The sequence below is a fragment of the Dipteris shenzhenensis genome, chromosome 24 (genome assembly GCF_047967505.1).
Source record: "Dipteris shenzhenensis isolate YYH24624 ecotype China chromosome 24, Dip_SZ_1.0, whole genome shotgun sequence".
Taxonomy (NCBI): Eukaryota; Viridiplantae; Streptophyta; class Polypodiopsida; order Gleicheniales; family Dipteridaceae; genus Dipteris; species Dipteris shenzhenensis.
Window position 1 is genome coordinate 51695309 of NC_141619.1, and position 16293 is coordinate 51711601.

The following is a 16293-nucleotide window of genomic DNA, read 5'->3' on the forward strand; positions in this document are numbered from 1 at the left end:
AGTTACAACAATTGTGTACTTGCAGTTGCCAAAGATGTAGTATTTGGGAAGCCATGGGGTCCCATTTTAAACTTGTAGTGCATATTAGAACACGAGATGGCAAGATAATGATTAGTAGAAATGTGTAGGCAAGAAGTGAGGAGGAGAGACAGAAATGCTGAGTCTAGGGACTCTCTCTTTATCTCTTTCTCCCCCCCTCCTTTAAAACTGAAAAATCTAAATTCTCGGTAAGAACCGATAGCAAAAATTAACTGATAAAGCATGGAGTTGCCTCCCTCTGATAGGAATGCAAAGGAGGGAAGGCAGGCATCAACTTTTGCATTTGCACGCAAAGCTAATAGCTCTATAGAAAGAAATTGGACAGTAACATCAATAGCAACTGGCAAAGTTGTGGTGCATGATAATTTTATAGCAAAGCACCATAGCATCCTATCATGGCAGCCTTTTGGTGAGGAAATCCAAGGAGTAAGGATTCATATGAGGACAGGAGGTGCCATAGCTGGCTAATTGTTGCAGTTCACCAAGTTTCCATCAATTGACAATCAAATCACGCACCAACGATACCAAGATGACTCACACTCATGAGCATGAGAAGTTGCAAGCTGATGGAGGTGGTTGCTCGATATCTAGAACGTTGCATCCAACGACCTCCTACTGCATCCATAGCTTCCATTTAGAAGGCTCCCATGTGCTCTTGGCCTCCTCATCAATTGGAGCTCAACCTTGTGAGCTCCACCAATGTCACCTTTGTCTATCATTCTCTCCTACTCAAGTTCATGTAGTCTCGTAAGGTTGCATGTATAAGCTAGCGAAATTACTTCTTGAAGCATACATACGCCCGATCCATCATCTGCATTCCTCCTGGGATAGAGACCCTGATGCTCGACATGGAAATGCTTGTTCTTGATGACTTTTGTAGACCAGGAGTTGTTTTGGTTTCTAGCCCACACGAGTTCTTCCTCAAATCTCTAACTTTGTGCATCGTGACATCCTCATGTGCCTCGCATTTTCATTTCCAACCAAGTTGCTAATTAAGTTTTGCTTGTTCTAATTTATGTAGAGATGGCTGATTGTGGTGATCATCATGTTACCACGGTTTTCCTGCTTTTTGCGATTATCATTTACGTGGTGCTCCATTCTTGTTCCTTCTTATCAACTTTCGTTGCTCCCTAGGTCTATCTTCCCAAAGAAATGCCTTCAGGGCTCATTCAGCTGCAACAAACTGAGCTGAAACACTTGAGAGGAGACGGCATTGGCCGCTGCAAGATCTCTCAAGGGATTTGTTATGAGGTGTGCACTCAGACTTGGTAGAATAGAACACCCAGAATGCGGTTGGGATCGCTTCCATTTAAAAGGGCAAGTTCAAGGGGAAGACATTAAAATTACATTTTTCTATATAGACAATCTGATTGTGATAGGAAGCTCTCACAACTTCATCAACAAGTTGAAACAAGACCTATTTGCAGAGTTCGACATGAAAGATCTTGGACTTATGCATTATTGTCTTGGTATTGAGTTTTGAAGAGTCTTAGACAACACTTTCATGAGCCAGCACAAATATGTAGATAGTCTCCTAAAGAAGTTCCATGTGGTAGGTTGTAAGATTGTAGCCACTTCCATGGCATAACTTGAAACTTACCAAAGATCCAAAATAGCCTACAATTAATGACAAGTACTATTGAAAACTCTTGTACAATGCCATCTATTTGTTATGCAAGTATGTCCCCATGACATTTGTTATGCAATAAGCTCACTAGGACGGTTTATGGCAAATCCAAAATTACCTCATTGGAATGCAGCCAATAGAGTCTTAAGGTACATTAAAGGTACCAATTTGGAATAGAATACAGAGAAAGCCATCTAAGGTTGCATGGATACTGTGACCCTGACTATGTAGGAGATCATGAGACCAAGAGTTCCACACAAGGACATGCATTTTCCCTAGGTCGGAAGCAAATGAGAAAGAGAATCCATTGATTTCTTGAATGAATGAAGCTTACCTTTGACAAACCGATAAGTTGGAGATGTTGAAAGAAAGGAGAGCGAGGTTATAGTTATCTTCACATCATCTTGCACTGAAAGACAAGCAAAAAAAGGCCTTAGATAAAACAAATATGGAATGAGAGACTGAAAGTTGAAGACACAAAGAAGTTTGCTCGCAGAATACCTTCACGAAATCGAAGTTTTCACTAAGCAGGGAGGAAGAACCACCTTTGAAACTAAGGAATTTTGTTGAGAAGAACGTGGTGATGATGGGGCCGTAAAGGGAGAAAGGGTGAAGGTTCGAGGAAGCGTGAGATGCAAGAGAGAGATAGAAAAGGTAAGTTTCCAGCATGAAAGATGGGCTTACCGCTTCGTTCCTGTAGCCCACCCCTAGCAAAAAAGACGCTTAGGTTTTCATTTTGGAAAAAGGCTTATCTCTAGCATGCTCTCTTTTTGGCATGCCACAAGCAAATGTCTAAGCGTTTATCGGGATTATGCAAGGGCCTTAAATGAATGATATGAACCTAGAGGGGATTTAAGGGTGTAAGTGTGAGGTCCTTTGGCAGGCCTAGTGAAATTTCACCTTTTTTCTTTGTGCACATGGCCAGGCACAACTGCCACTTGGCGTACATTGACAGGCACGTGGCGACGCTGCTCGATGATGTGGCAGCATGGCAAGCTCCACGTCACACCACATACCACGTCACAGGTGGAGCTTTTGACCTTTTGCTCCGCCTATTAAATAGCAAGTTCCAATTCCTCCGAATTTCCAAGATTGTCGCATATAATCAATCGTCTGCAGCGTCTCTCAGATGAGTCAGATCTCTCGAAGATCGAGCTTTTTCCTGACTCATTGCAATAAAACAGCAAATCCAATCTCAACAAAGCAATTCCGCAGCGAAGGAGTCGTGTAGAAATCAAATGATTTGAACCCGTCACGACTCAGCACGCTCAAATCCAGAAGATTGACAGACGAGACACTCAAGGAAATACAAACAAGCAAAGGTATCTCTACGCTCCCCCAGCTCGAAATTTGACAATGTTGGATGAATGGGCCTCCAATCAGTCCGCAGCCTCTCTTGTCCCCTCCTATTCCTCTGCTTCTTTAGGGATCGCAGACGATGAAAATGATGCACACCAATCCTCAGCAGCAAACAGGGTTTCTAGGAATCTTCAAAACCAACTCTTCACAATCGAGGTCTTGGAAAGAAATCCGTCCAAAAATCATGGTCTCGTGACATCAATGGCTGCCGGGAACAATGTCATTTTAGTCGGCACCGACCGAGGTTGGCTGGTTCGGCATGATTTTTCTGGAGGAGAATCCTTGGAGCTCGACTTGAGCACAAGCAAAGCCACCGAACAGACCGTACTCCGAGTGTTTGTCGATCCTGGTGGAAGGCATGCTTTAGCGGTAGTTCGAACAAACCCAGGGATCGAAACTCATTATTTACACTTAAAATGGAAAAAGTCTCGGATCTTAAGCAGACTTAAAGGCTTAGTTGTCAATGCCGTTGCTTGGAATAGGCATCAGCTTAGCGAAGCCACTACAGAGAACATTGTAATTGGAACCTCTACAGGTCAGCTCTATGAGACTTCTTTGGAGGAGAAGGAAAAAAGGGAGAAGCCGCTGAAGCTGCTTTATGAGCTTACTGAACTTCAAGAACCTATTGTTGGTCTGCAGATGGAAACGAATGCCACAGGCCCGCAAGTGCGCTACTTCTTAATGGCAGTAACTCCGACAAGATTATATTCTTTCACTGGTTTAGGGTCGTTAGAGGCAGTGTTTGCTGCTTATGTGGATAGGCCGGTTCGTTTCACAGAGTTGCCAGGTGAAGTCCCGCATAGTGAGGTGCATTTCTCTGCTAAGCAACGTCGAACAGAGTTTTTTGCATGGCTTGCTGGTCCGGGCATCTATTATGGGGAGTTGAATCTAGCTCTGCAGCAGAGGGGCACAAATACTGTAGAAGATCATTTCGTGGAGAACAAATCTCTCTTGGAATTCACAAAGTTAGGTGATGGAACTGCCATAAAACCTTGTGCTCTTGCTTTGACAGAATACCATTTTCTACTTCTCTATGAAAACATGTTAAAAGTGGTGAACAGGGTAAGCCAAAAGGTAGTCGAGGAAAAACATTTTGATTCTTTGCTGGATCACAGCTCTGCAGCCATGCGTGGTCTATGTACTGATGCTATTGGTGGAGCAGTCTATGCTTTCAATGAGAATTCCATCTATGAAGTTGTAATAGATGATGAAGGACGGGATATGTGGCAAGTATATTTGGATGTGAAAGATTATGCTGCTGCTCTTGAGCATTGCAGAGATGTGCTGCAGAGAGATTATGTCTATTCTGCGCAAGCAGAAATCGCTTTTGCAGCAGGAGACTACACAAGAGCTGCATCCTTTTATGCTAAGATGAGCAGTGTGTCAACATTTGAGGAGATAGCACTGAAGTTTGTGGCAGCTGGTGACTTGGATGCATTAAGGACTTTTCTGCTACGGAAATTAGACAATCTCAGCAAAGAGGACCGGTCTCAGATCACTATGATCGCCACATGGGCGGCAGAACTTTATCTGCACAAGCTCAATGGTTTGGTATCGGATAACCAAAAGCAAAAAAACGAAGGCACTAGTGAGAATCTTGAATATCAAAGTACTCTTAAGGAATTTCAAGCATTCCTTAGTGATTGCAAGGATGTTTTAGATGAGGCCACAACTTTGAAGCTTTTAGGCAGCTATGGAAGAGTTGATGAGCTGATCTTTTTTGCCGGTTTGAAGGAACAACATGAAACAGTGATCCATCACTATATTCAGCAGGGTGAGGCCAAGAAAGCCTTGGCAGTGCTTCGAAAACCCAATGTGTCACCAGAGTTACAGTATAAATTTGCCCCGGATTTAATAATGCTGGATTCGTATGACACTGTGGAGTTCTGGATGACAACTGACAATTTGAATCCGAGGAGGTTGATCCCTGCATTAATGCGCTACTCAAGCGAGCCTCATCCCAAAGATAAACCCCATGAAGCCATCAAGTATCTGGAATTTTGCATCCAGCGGCAACAGAATGAGGACAGTGCAGTGCACAATTTGCTTCTTTCTTTGTATAGCAAACAAGAGGATGAAGGTGCACTTCTTAGATTTCTGGAGACCAAGTATGGAAGGGGAAGACCTGGGCGACCTGACATATTTTATGACCCCAAGTATGCACTCCGGCTTTGTTTAAAGGAGAAACGAATGCGAGCCTGTGTGTACATCTACAGCACAATGAACATGCACGAGGAGGCTGTTGCCCTTGCTCTCCAAGTAGATCCTGAGCTTGCAAAAGCTGAAGCAGACAAAGTGGAAGATGATCCGGATCTCCAGAAAAAATTGTGGCTTATGGTAGCAAAACATGTAATTCAGCAGGAGAAGGGAGTGGAGAGAGAGAACATCCGAAAGGCAATTGCTTTTTTGAAAGAGGCAGATGGACTTTTGAAGATTGAAGATATTCTGCCATTCTTTCCAGATTTTGCACTAATTGACGACTTTAAGGAAGCTATATGTGCATCATTGGAGGATTACAACAGGCAGATAGAGCAGTTAAAGCAAGAAATGAATGATGCCACTCGTGGTGCAGACAATATCAGGCATGATATAAGTGCTCTCACACAGAGATTTGCTATCATAGATCGTGATGAGAAATGTGGGGTTTGTGGGCTCGGTCTGTTGGCATCAGGAAGCTTACAAACAAGAGGATTTTCCTCTGTGATGGCACCTTTTTATGTATTCCCATGTGAACATTCTTTCCATGCACATTGCCTTATTGGCCATGTCATCAAACAAACTGATAAGAATGAAAGGGATCGCATACTTGACTTGCACCGCAGGCTTGCAGTATTAGTCAATTCTGGAAACACTACGATTACTGGAAATCCATCACCTGTACAGGATGAAGATGCCTCACTTGATCCAACCAATATTTCTCCAGTGGAACAGCTGCGATCACAGCTTGATGATGCAGTTGCAGGGGAATGCCCCTATTGTGGGGAACTTATGATTTCTGAAATATCCAAGCCGTTCATCTCATCCGAGGAGACAGAAATTGCTCTTTCTTGGGAGATAAAAAGGCAGCAGTCATAATCATGGATTCCTAAGCAGTGTGGTAATCTTTGCTAGGCAGGTATGTATATCCAAGTTTTTCCAAGTCAGATTTGTCTCGTATGTATGTGTAGCAACAGCATAATATGGCTAAAGGGAGAATTTCCTTGGTGTTGGAGAACATGTCCCTCTTTCTAATCTGAACAAGCCCTCTAATTGCCTTAGCAATGGCCTTACCCTTTTATCAATATGCAGCTCAGTTTGATAACAATAAATCTCAATTCCACTCATTTCTCATTTACACATGGTGTAGTACATGAACAGTGCTCCTGTTGTTTGTCCTCATTTTCAAAAAATTTCAAACGTATGCTGTCAAAGCACCTTTTTTTTGGAGTTTTCAGATGCCAAATACTATCAATCGCGTTTGATAGAAACATGATTTGAGTAAAGATTATTTACAAAATTGAAATGGCAAAGACACATGTCTCACTTGAGACAAAATCCATATCCGCACTTGAGGAGTGGAGTGAGTAGCCATATGTCTGCTTCATACAAATCTCTTATCTTCTAGACGTGGGTCTAGAGAGGGACATGCCCACATTATTAGGGTACTTGGAGACAAAATTCATAGAGCCAAAGTCCGCACTCGAGGAGGAGTGGAGTAGCCATATGTCTGCTTCACACAAATCTCTTTTCTTCTAGACGTGGGTCTAGAGAGGGACATACCCACATTATTAGGGTACTGAGTAAGCTCCGAGTCCAGCTCCAACTGCTCATCCTCTATGAACACCCTAGAAATGTAGGCAACTCTATCCGCAAGCAACTCCAGCTTATGGAAGAAATCATTCATCTTTAAATAGTGGATGTAAAAATGTTGCAAGCCCATGGATGGGCCCACGCATGAACTGCCATCTCGTATCCACTAGTGACTAGAGACTTCGTATCTTGCAACCTACATATTAACATAATAGACATGCGGATACAATTCGTGATTCAGCAATTGATCAATTGCAATTTATTATTTGCTGATGAGCTGCAGCTATGAGTTTCAGACATCTAAGTGGCAAGGGGAGATGGGAGAGAATTTACGCATGGACAAGGCCAAGCGTACTCCCCTAAATATCAGTCACCTGTAAGACAACGATAAAGGATGGAGAGCTTTCACCATGGCCGGCATGTCAGTCCCAAATGAGTGGTCCAATCACATCCTTTGTATTGTTAAGCTGTCTACCTGTGGTGTTTGCAGAATATTAAAAGCAAAATTGCATTCAAGCATAGTCCTTCCAGTTGCAATATTTGCCACACATTGCCTCTTTTTGCTAAGAACAATGTGCCTGTTAAAATCCTTGTTTCTTTTGTACAGTAGGCATGGTAGTGGGTGATGGTTACGATGTAGCAGCACCCTCTTGCCTAGCGCTTTTCCTTCCATGAGAGGGACCAACAATATACTTATAAGGCAGCAGCTTCAAGTTATGGAAGACACGCTTCACAGCCTGCCAATGCTGTGTACTGGGATTGTGCATGAATCTGCTCCACTGGGAAACAACATACTGAAGATCTGGCCATGTGTGACACAAATATATCAAGCATCCAACAGCCTGCTGACAGAGAGTGGCATCACAGGGCTCAGTAGCATCATCCCAAGGAGAAATGGAAACCAGGCTCCACTGGTGTAGAAATTTGTTAGCAAACCTCAAATTGAAACCTGTTTAGGAGCTGTCCAATTTATTTGGACTGACTCATAATAATAGCCCTCTCAACATGAGCAAGCTGCATGTCAAGCTAATATTGAGGCCTGCCCAAATCTGTCATTGCAAATGACTTAAACACTGCAATATATTGATCAGAAGGCCCAGTCAAAGGCATATTATCAACATATAAAATTAAAAGCTGCAAGTCAGCATCATGCTTGCAGACATAGAGAGTGCTCTCCCTAGGGCTGTTCTGAAAACCAAGGCTGATAAGATGAGTTTAGTGCTTCAAACCACAAAGTGATCCTTTGATTTTAAAACTAGAAGGCTGAGTGACATACACCTCCTCTTGCAAATCTCCATGAGGGAAAGCAGTTTTGATATTTAGCTGATGCACTTGCCATTGGTGATGGGCTGCTATAGCAATGACACAACTGATGGTAGTAACGCGTGAATTGGGCGTAAATGTCTCCTCAAAATCAATGCCCTGCTGCTGAGCATAACCTTTTGCAACAAGGCAGGCTGTGCAGCAGTCAACACTGCCATCAGCCTTCCTCTTGAGTTTATATACCCACTTGGTGCCTATAGCATGCTTGCCTTCAGGCGAAACTCCCAAGTGCCATTCTAATGAATTGAGTCTAGCTAAGATTTTATAGCATGCTTCCAATCCTTGCTATCAAAGGAATCCTTGTGACTTAGTGGCTCTTCATTCCAAGCGGTAGCAATCAAAGCAACCTACACTGAGTGTCCTTGCATATGATGAGAGGCTGTTCTCGTGCCGCCAGACAAAAGCTCAGCTTTGTTTCCTGTCCCTCAATGTGTCTAACAGCCATCGAGGGACTGTTTTTTGTTGTGTTATGACAGCCCTCTCTTTGGTCACTGCTTGATCTGTGGTAGCCCGATCAATGTGATCGAATTCATGCTGAAAATCAGATTCTGTTTGTGGCTGTAAATCACCTGCTGGTGGCTGAGCTGAAGCCTCCACGGACTCATCAAAGTATGAAGCAGACTTGAACAAGGACAGAGACATGAGTTGGCTGCTTTTGATAGTCCAACAATGGCATAACAGAGTTTTCAGCAAAGACAGCATCTCTGCTAATGATAATCTTCCCATTACTTCGCTGTTATAGATAAAAGACTTTGCTTTCTGAGTTGTATCCAATGAAGATGCATTTAAGTGCCTTGTCCTCCAGTTTATGCCATAACTGACATGGAACATGTGCATATGCAAGGCATCCAAGCACTCTCATGTGGACCGGGTTACGACCTGTCCAAGTGTCATAGGGAGTGATAGTCTTGAATGCCTTGGTGGGTGACCAATTCATGACCGAATTGGCACACATAATGGCATCCAACTTGAATTTGTTCGGCAAAGACTTACCTTCGTCATGCACCGTGCCATCTACTATCATTTTGTGTTCTGTAACACACTTTTGTTGTACTCTGATGTATGATACCATGAGATGTTAAAAATTAGCAAACACACGGGGCATATACCCCCGCCCCCCCCCTCCCCCAACCTATCACCTTTATATTTCCAATACTTCCCATCCCCAGTGCCTTAGCCTTCCCATCCCCAACTTTGGGAAGGTAAACTTGATGGACCTAATTTATCTTGAAGATTATGAGATGGACGTTGTATCAAGCCCCAAGCAATAGGATCAGGTAGAGGGTAGAGGATGGAACTCTTAACAGCCTAGTGTCCCTTGACTAGGGCCGACAAATTAACACTAGGCACTGCATTCTGCAGAGGATGCATGCGACGAAATCAAAATATGTTTTTTAAATATGGGAATGGAGAGGTGGGAAGCCATTTTCAATACGAACATCTGAGGTTATTTATGAGCAGACTATGATATTGTTTCTGGGCTGAATAGAATAGAGTGTGCTGAATGAGAGACATTGATCATTGTTGACTGAGAAGATTGGCTGGATTTGAGCAGGTATAGAAACACAACCTCTTTCGATGGATGCTGCTGCACCAAAGGATATGTCTCAGGTTATCCAGCACAAGGGATAGGCTTGGGGGCTGCCATGAACGCTTTCTGTGCCGGTGAGGATGTTTGTTGGTCTTGTTTTTTTGCCGTCTTGTTTTTTTGCCTTCATCTGCAGGTCCAGATTGTGGATTATTGTAAGGGATAAAGTTGGCTGGGGCAGTGCGGAATTTATCAAAATACAGCTCTTCTGAGAGATTTGGCAGGGTTGTTCTCTGGTGGCAAATTATTTTAGCCTTGGCTAGAGTCAGGAATCTGTTATCTTCAACAGATCATAGGCAGTCCCTTAATCAACTTGGGATGGATGGCTGGTCAATTGTTGTGACCTCAAGGCTGTATTGGGGAAAATACTGACATATTGCACTAACTTGCTGAGACTGAAAATCAGTTTTACCCGTGTGAGGATTGTGACTGATGTTTGCAATTGAGCATAGTTAGGACACTTTAAAAAGTGCCTTTGGACAGACGAAGTCTCTCTGCATGCAGTACTTTTGCATGTGATACCTTCATAAATTCAACTGTCTTTGTGCCAGGTATGTCTGAGGATGGAGAGGGTTATATTAAGTAGGCTGTTGTGTACAAAGGTACCATCTTTAAAGACGTGAAGACAATACAAAGAGTCAGCTGTCCATGTTTTGCTAATTGAAAGCTAGCTGTTGCGCAGGGTCCCAGCTCATTGGCTATGTTACCCTGGAAGCAGGTTTCAACACTATACAACCAACAGCTGTTTTCCTTCTCTTGTTTGGTCTTCACATTTTATTGAATTTATGCAAGCAGATGCATCCTATTTTGAAATTTTGTCTAATGAAACTTTTCTCAACGTTGGAAGTTAATGGTGGTACCTGGCACGATTATTTGCTGTTATAAATGCCTTTTACTGGATTCTGGCCTTGAAGATCTTAATTACACATGTATATCGTTTTCCAAAAGAAAGACAATCTAGGATAACCGGAAAGATGGTACTCACAGTTGTGTCTTCATTGGAAGGCTCAGTATGCCTAGAGATTTATGAGGCGCAGAAAAGGAATACATGTTCATATGCTGATTGCTCTTCTGGGTTTTCAAAAAGAGGGATGAAAGAGACAAGACAAGGAGAGGACCACTGCGGAGAGTGAAATTTTGTGAGGAGAGTGAGAAGACAGTCAATCATTTTGTTTGGTTATAGTCGAGTCAGAATTTTCAGGTCATTTCTCAAGGGTCTGCTTGCATGTTCCCTTCTGATGGTGCACGATAAAGAATCTGTTGCTAGGGCATGTGATAGATGCTAACAATTCTCCAAGAGCTATTTTAGAAATAGTAAAAAATAATAAATCTTATTTGGAAAAGGGCTCCTAAAGAAAGTGCTTTAAAAATATGCGTTAAAAATCTGCCATGTAACGTCTTTCTAAAACTACTAGTATTGGATTCGAGGAGGTAAGTATAATTTTCCCCACTCGATGAGCTCAAGAGCTCTAAAAGGATAATTGCCCAATTGGAAAGGGTACTACATTGCTAAGATACATTGATAACCATGTGCTTCTTAAAGCTTTCACCCTCAACAATCTTCCCCCCAAGTTTATGGGATCCATTTTATTACTGAAAATTTCTTCGAGTTTCCTTGGATCTCTTGTCGTATGACTTTCGGCACTCATCAAACCTCTCTACAACATTGACAAAACTAAAAGGGATAGTGATAGAACCATTCTTTTAGACAAGGTTGTTAGATTATGCGGTGGAAATGAGGCATCAAGAGAGAACAATCATGTGCAGGGAATGTATGAGAAGAAGGTGCACGAGTTGGTACACAAAATTTGCTTTATACGTTGGAAGAAATCTGATACAATAGTGGACAAAATGGAGGAGGTCACTACTCCGGTTTGTTTAACCAAGTTGATGTTAGAAATCACCCAACAGAGGGTATGCACAGTGGAAGACTGATAGAAAAGCCTAGGAGCTCACACAGTGTGTGTGGGGTGTGGAATCACTAACTTCTTAACTTAATGTGCATCACATAGATGTGTGGACTTATCAATAGACAATGAACCAGCCAGATGTAGAAACCACGAAAATAATATATTTTCGTCCAAAGCTATGGACACAATACAAAAGCGATAGATCCAGAGTCCCACCAATGGTGTGGTTCTGTGATCTTACCACAAGGTACTTCTCCTATATGTCAGCTATCTCTAGGCTTGAGCCCACATGCTCCACCTTCAGTGTTTGTAGACCTTATTTCCATAATGATCCTCTCCACCTTACTGCCTTGAATGTTAGCCTAGGTGGGCAGCCCCTTTCAAGCTTTGTTTACAACACACAGCTCCACTTGGTCCTCTTGAATGTAGACCCCAAGGTAGCTGCTCTACTACTCCAATTTGCTTGTGAATGGTTGCTCCAGAAGATCTGGAATGAGGGCATGGAGGCCCTCCTTTTATAGCCTCCAAGGGATGCTACAAAAAACCGACCAGCCATGCCTATTCTGGTTGACTAGACTAGTCGACCAGTCAGCTTGCTTGCCGACTTGGTTGGTTTTTGGTAGGCCCTTTGGGGTTGTTGCCTTTGTGCCTTCCGTTAGGCCTAACGCACTCAGGTTCATCCTGCCATGTGTGGCCATCATAGCCACTCCTCGCCTTTGTCTTGAGCTCCAAACCGCCATTGATCTGCTCTTGGACTTGCTTCTACCAGTCGCCTTATCCATGGTGTTGATCCATACTCCCAGATGCTCCAGGTACTCTAGATGTGGTGCCCACATGATAGCCATGATGCTGTCCATGTGGCAGCCCCTTTCTCTCTTTCTCTGTGGGGTACTGCCCATGTGGTAGCCCCCTCTCCATGTTCTTTCCTTTGGGCATGCTGCCCTAGGTGTCCCTCCCCCATGCTCTCCTCATATGATGGGGGCTTACAGATGGGTAGGTGACCTTTCCAACACCCCCTCTCACCGACACATCTCGGCCCAATGCCAACACATCGATGACGATGCTCTAGTAACTCCCTAGTCATAGTCTTCTAGAGCATTTCGATGTTGCAATCTTTCATCCAGTGGCTCTTGCTCCACTAGGTCTGGTTCAGCTTGTGCACACCATCTTGGTACACAGGTCCATCTCTGGTAGCACCTCCTGGTACCATCACCTTCAGTCATGTTCCCGCATTCGAACCCGAGCAATCTAGCCGCCACGATCTTCTAGTTGTCCCCCTCGTAATGAGTGAACAACCTGGAGTCTTCCAGGCACTATGCTCTGAGGGTCTGTTTCAACCCGTCCTTCCTTTGGGTAGGTCCGCAACAAATGAATATCCGTAGTAGATAACTTGGACCACAAACTCTCATTGAGCTCTCAAGTAGGTACTCTTTTGGCTTCAACACACCTTGTCCATCACCTTCCAACAATCTATGCCCGAGATTTGAAGGGCACTATCCTCCAATCGTGGAAGTCGATTCCCAAGAGCTTCTAAATTAGGGTCGTCCTTCAACAAGGTTCCTGCTTTTAGCCTCCCACACGTGAGCCTCCTACTTGGGCTCTGATACCATATTAGAAATCACCCAACGGGAGGTACGCACAGCGGAAGACTGATAGAATAGCCCAAGAGCTCACACAATGTGTGTGGGGTGTGGAATCACTAACTTCTTAACTTAATGTGCATCACATAGATTTGCAAACTCATCAATAGACAATGAACCAGCTAGATATAGTAACCACCAAAATAATATATTTCCGTCCAAAGCAATGGACACAATACAAAAGAGATAGATCCAGAGTCCCACCAATGGTATGGTCCTCTGATCTTACCACAAGGTTCTTCTCCTATATGTCAGCTATCTCTAGACTCGAGCCCACGTGCTCCACCTTGAGCGTCTATAGACTTTCTGTCCAAAATGATCCTCTCCACCTTGCTACCTTGAATGCCAACCTAGGTGGGTAGCCACTTTCAAGCTTTGTCTGCAGAACACAGATCCACTTGGTCCTCCTAAATGTAGACCCCAAGGAAGCTGCTCTAATCTGCTTGTGAATGGTTGCTCCAGAAGATCTAGAATGAGGGCCTGGAGGCCCTCCTTTTCTAGCCCCTAAGGGCTGCTGCAAAAAACCGACCAACCATGCCTATTTTGGCTGACAAGACTGGCCGACCAGTTAGCTTGTTGGATGACCTAGTTGGATGGTCCAACTAGGCCTATAAAAGGGCCTTTGGCAGGCCCTTTTGGGCTGCTGCCTTTGTGCCTTCTATCAGGTCTAATGAAGGCCCTGAGCCTGCCTAGATACCTGTCCATCCCAGGCACATATGATCCGCCGGGTTCAGTGTGGCCATCATACAGCCACTCCTCGCCTCTGTCTGGAGCTCCAAACCACCATTAATCTGCTCCTGGACTTGCTTCTGCCAGTCGCCTTATCCACGGTGCTGATCCATACTCCCAGATGGCTCCAGGTACTTCTCTAGATGTAGTGCCCACATGATAGCCATGATGCTATCCATGTGGCAGCTCCTTTCTCTCTTTTTCTGTGGGGTACCGCCCATGTGGTAGCCCCCTCTCCATGTTCTTTCCTCTAGGCATGCTGCCCTAATGGCATCCAAACTGATGCCCATGTGGCAGCTCTTTCCCTAGGTGTCCCTCCCCCATGCTCTTCTCATATGGGGGCTCTATCCAACAATTGATTGGTGGCTCGACCTAGCTAGTTGGATGGCCCAATTGGTCGGCCAGTTGGTTGGCTTCTAGCCTACTTGTTGAGCACCTCTAGTCCCTACACCTTAGCAAAGCTCCCCCCATCCCCCCCTTACTCCTAGCAAAAGAACCATGAAAAATGAAGAGAGAAAAACTACCATCCTTGGGATGCAAACCCACAATACCAGCCCTGTCACCCTATGGTATAGGCAAGTGATGAGAAGAATTCTAACACTCCTTCATAGCTTTTAGATGTGGAATCGATCCCTGCAAGTTAGAGTGTTGATGGAGCATCTATTGTGGAAGAGGCTTCGTGAAGAGGCCACCACATTGTCCTCCGTCAAACAAAAAACTAGTACGATGTCACCATCCAAAATCTTCTCTCGAACAAAGTGATACTGTATCTCTATAAGCTTGGTCCGATCATTGAATATCGAATTTTGAGCAATAGCTATACAGTTGTGGTTGTTGCATTAGATGACTGTGGGTGCCCTCTATTGAAACCCTCTCTTGCCAAGTAACCTCCTTAGCCACACCACCTCGCATGCAGCACCACAAGCAACCTGATACTCTGTCTTAGTAGAAGACATGCCATAGTTGGTTGTTTCTTGTTGCTCCAAGAAATGGCTCTCAATCCAAGGGTAAAGCCATATCCTAAAATAGATCTTGTGTCTGGATCTCCTCCCCAATTAGGGTCACTCCAACTTTGAATCATGACTTTGTCCTTCAACCGCCTTCTAGTGTCATAGCAGGGTCCAAAATTCTTTGTACCTTGTAGATACATTAAGATATGCAATCTTGCATCCCAATGAGTCTTCAAACGTGTCTGCATGAATGAGCTTAATTGCCCCTATGTAAATCTCAAGTCCAATCTAGTGTTTAGCAACCAGATCAACGAATGGACAAGCTTTCGGTACAAGGAGGCATTAGCCTGCTCACAAGGACCATGTTCAATATGTTTGGAATTTGGATCCATCAGAGATGAAATAGGCTTGCAGTTCTCCATCCTACAATGCATGAACACACCGCTATTGAGAAATAAAGAACTGCGAGGTCCAAGTCTGCCAAATCTCCAATCCCAGAAAGAAATGGAGCAAGCCTAAATCCATCATGTCAAACTCCATTGACAAAGCAACCTTTGTCATGGCTATATGCTCCACATGGTTGCCAGTCAGTATGAGATCATCCACATAGAGGATAATCAATGTGACCACATCTTGATCCCAAAGGATATACAAATTTGGATTTGCAACAACTCATCTCCCAGAACCCTTCATTTGAAAGAAGGCATCAATCTTTTGGTTCCAAGCCCTGGGAGCTTATTTAAGACTATATAAGGCCTTCTTTAACTTGTAAACCATACCTTTTGATTTCAAACCTCAAAGCATGGTGGCTGCTCAATGTACACCACCTCCTGCAAGTCACTATTGATGAGAGGTAATGGCAAGAATTGCCTGAATCATGGTCATCCTCTTACTCGGTGCAAAAGGTGTTCTCATAGTCAATGCTTGGCCACTAAGCATAGCCCTTAGCTGTAACTATGGCCTCATGCTTTTCCACAATCCCATCTAACATATACTTGGTCTTGAAGACCCTTGTGACATCGATAACTAACCGTTTCAATAGCCTCAGACCCCCAACTCCCAAGTTCCATTTTTCTCGATGGCTTCTATTTTCAATTTCATAACTTTCCTCTAAGTATCCTAGCAAAGAGCTTCCTTAATTGAGGCAGGATCCTTGTCTCTCTAATGATGTGAGACATCAACACATAGTTCACTTGTAGTAAGGCTCCTTTGACTAGGCTTTGTGCGAACTCTGTGCAATCTTCGAGGTCCATCCTCCGGGCCCGCTCGAAAGGATAGTGTGCCACTTCAAAATCATGAGTGTATCCACCAACCACTTTGGTACCCAATAGAACTCTGA

At 43.8% G+C, this 16293-nt stretch overlaps 1 protein-coding gene across 1 annotated transcript; it reads left to right on the forward strand.

Annotated features, from left to right (window-relative positions):
- The first annotated feature begins 2775 nt into the window (after positions 1–2775).
- LOC147886748 (zinc ion binding protein) lies at positions 2776–10558 on the forward strand. Its single transcript, XM_087395463.1, has 2 exons — positions 2776–6140; positions 9693–10558. Exon 1 carries the CDS (start codon positions 3023–3025, stop codon positions 6098–6100), a length of 3078 nt encoding a protein of 1025 aa, XP_087251589.1. The 5' UTR covers positions 2776–3022; the 3' UTR covers positions 6101–6140; positions 9693–10558.
- The last annotated feature ends 5735 nt before the right edge of the window (positions 10559–16293 follow it).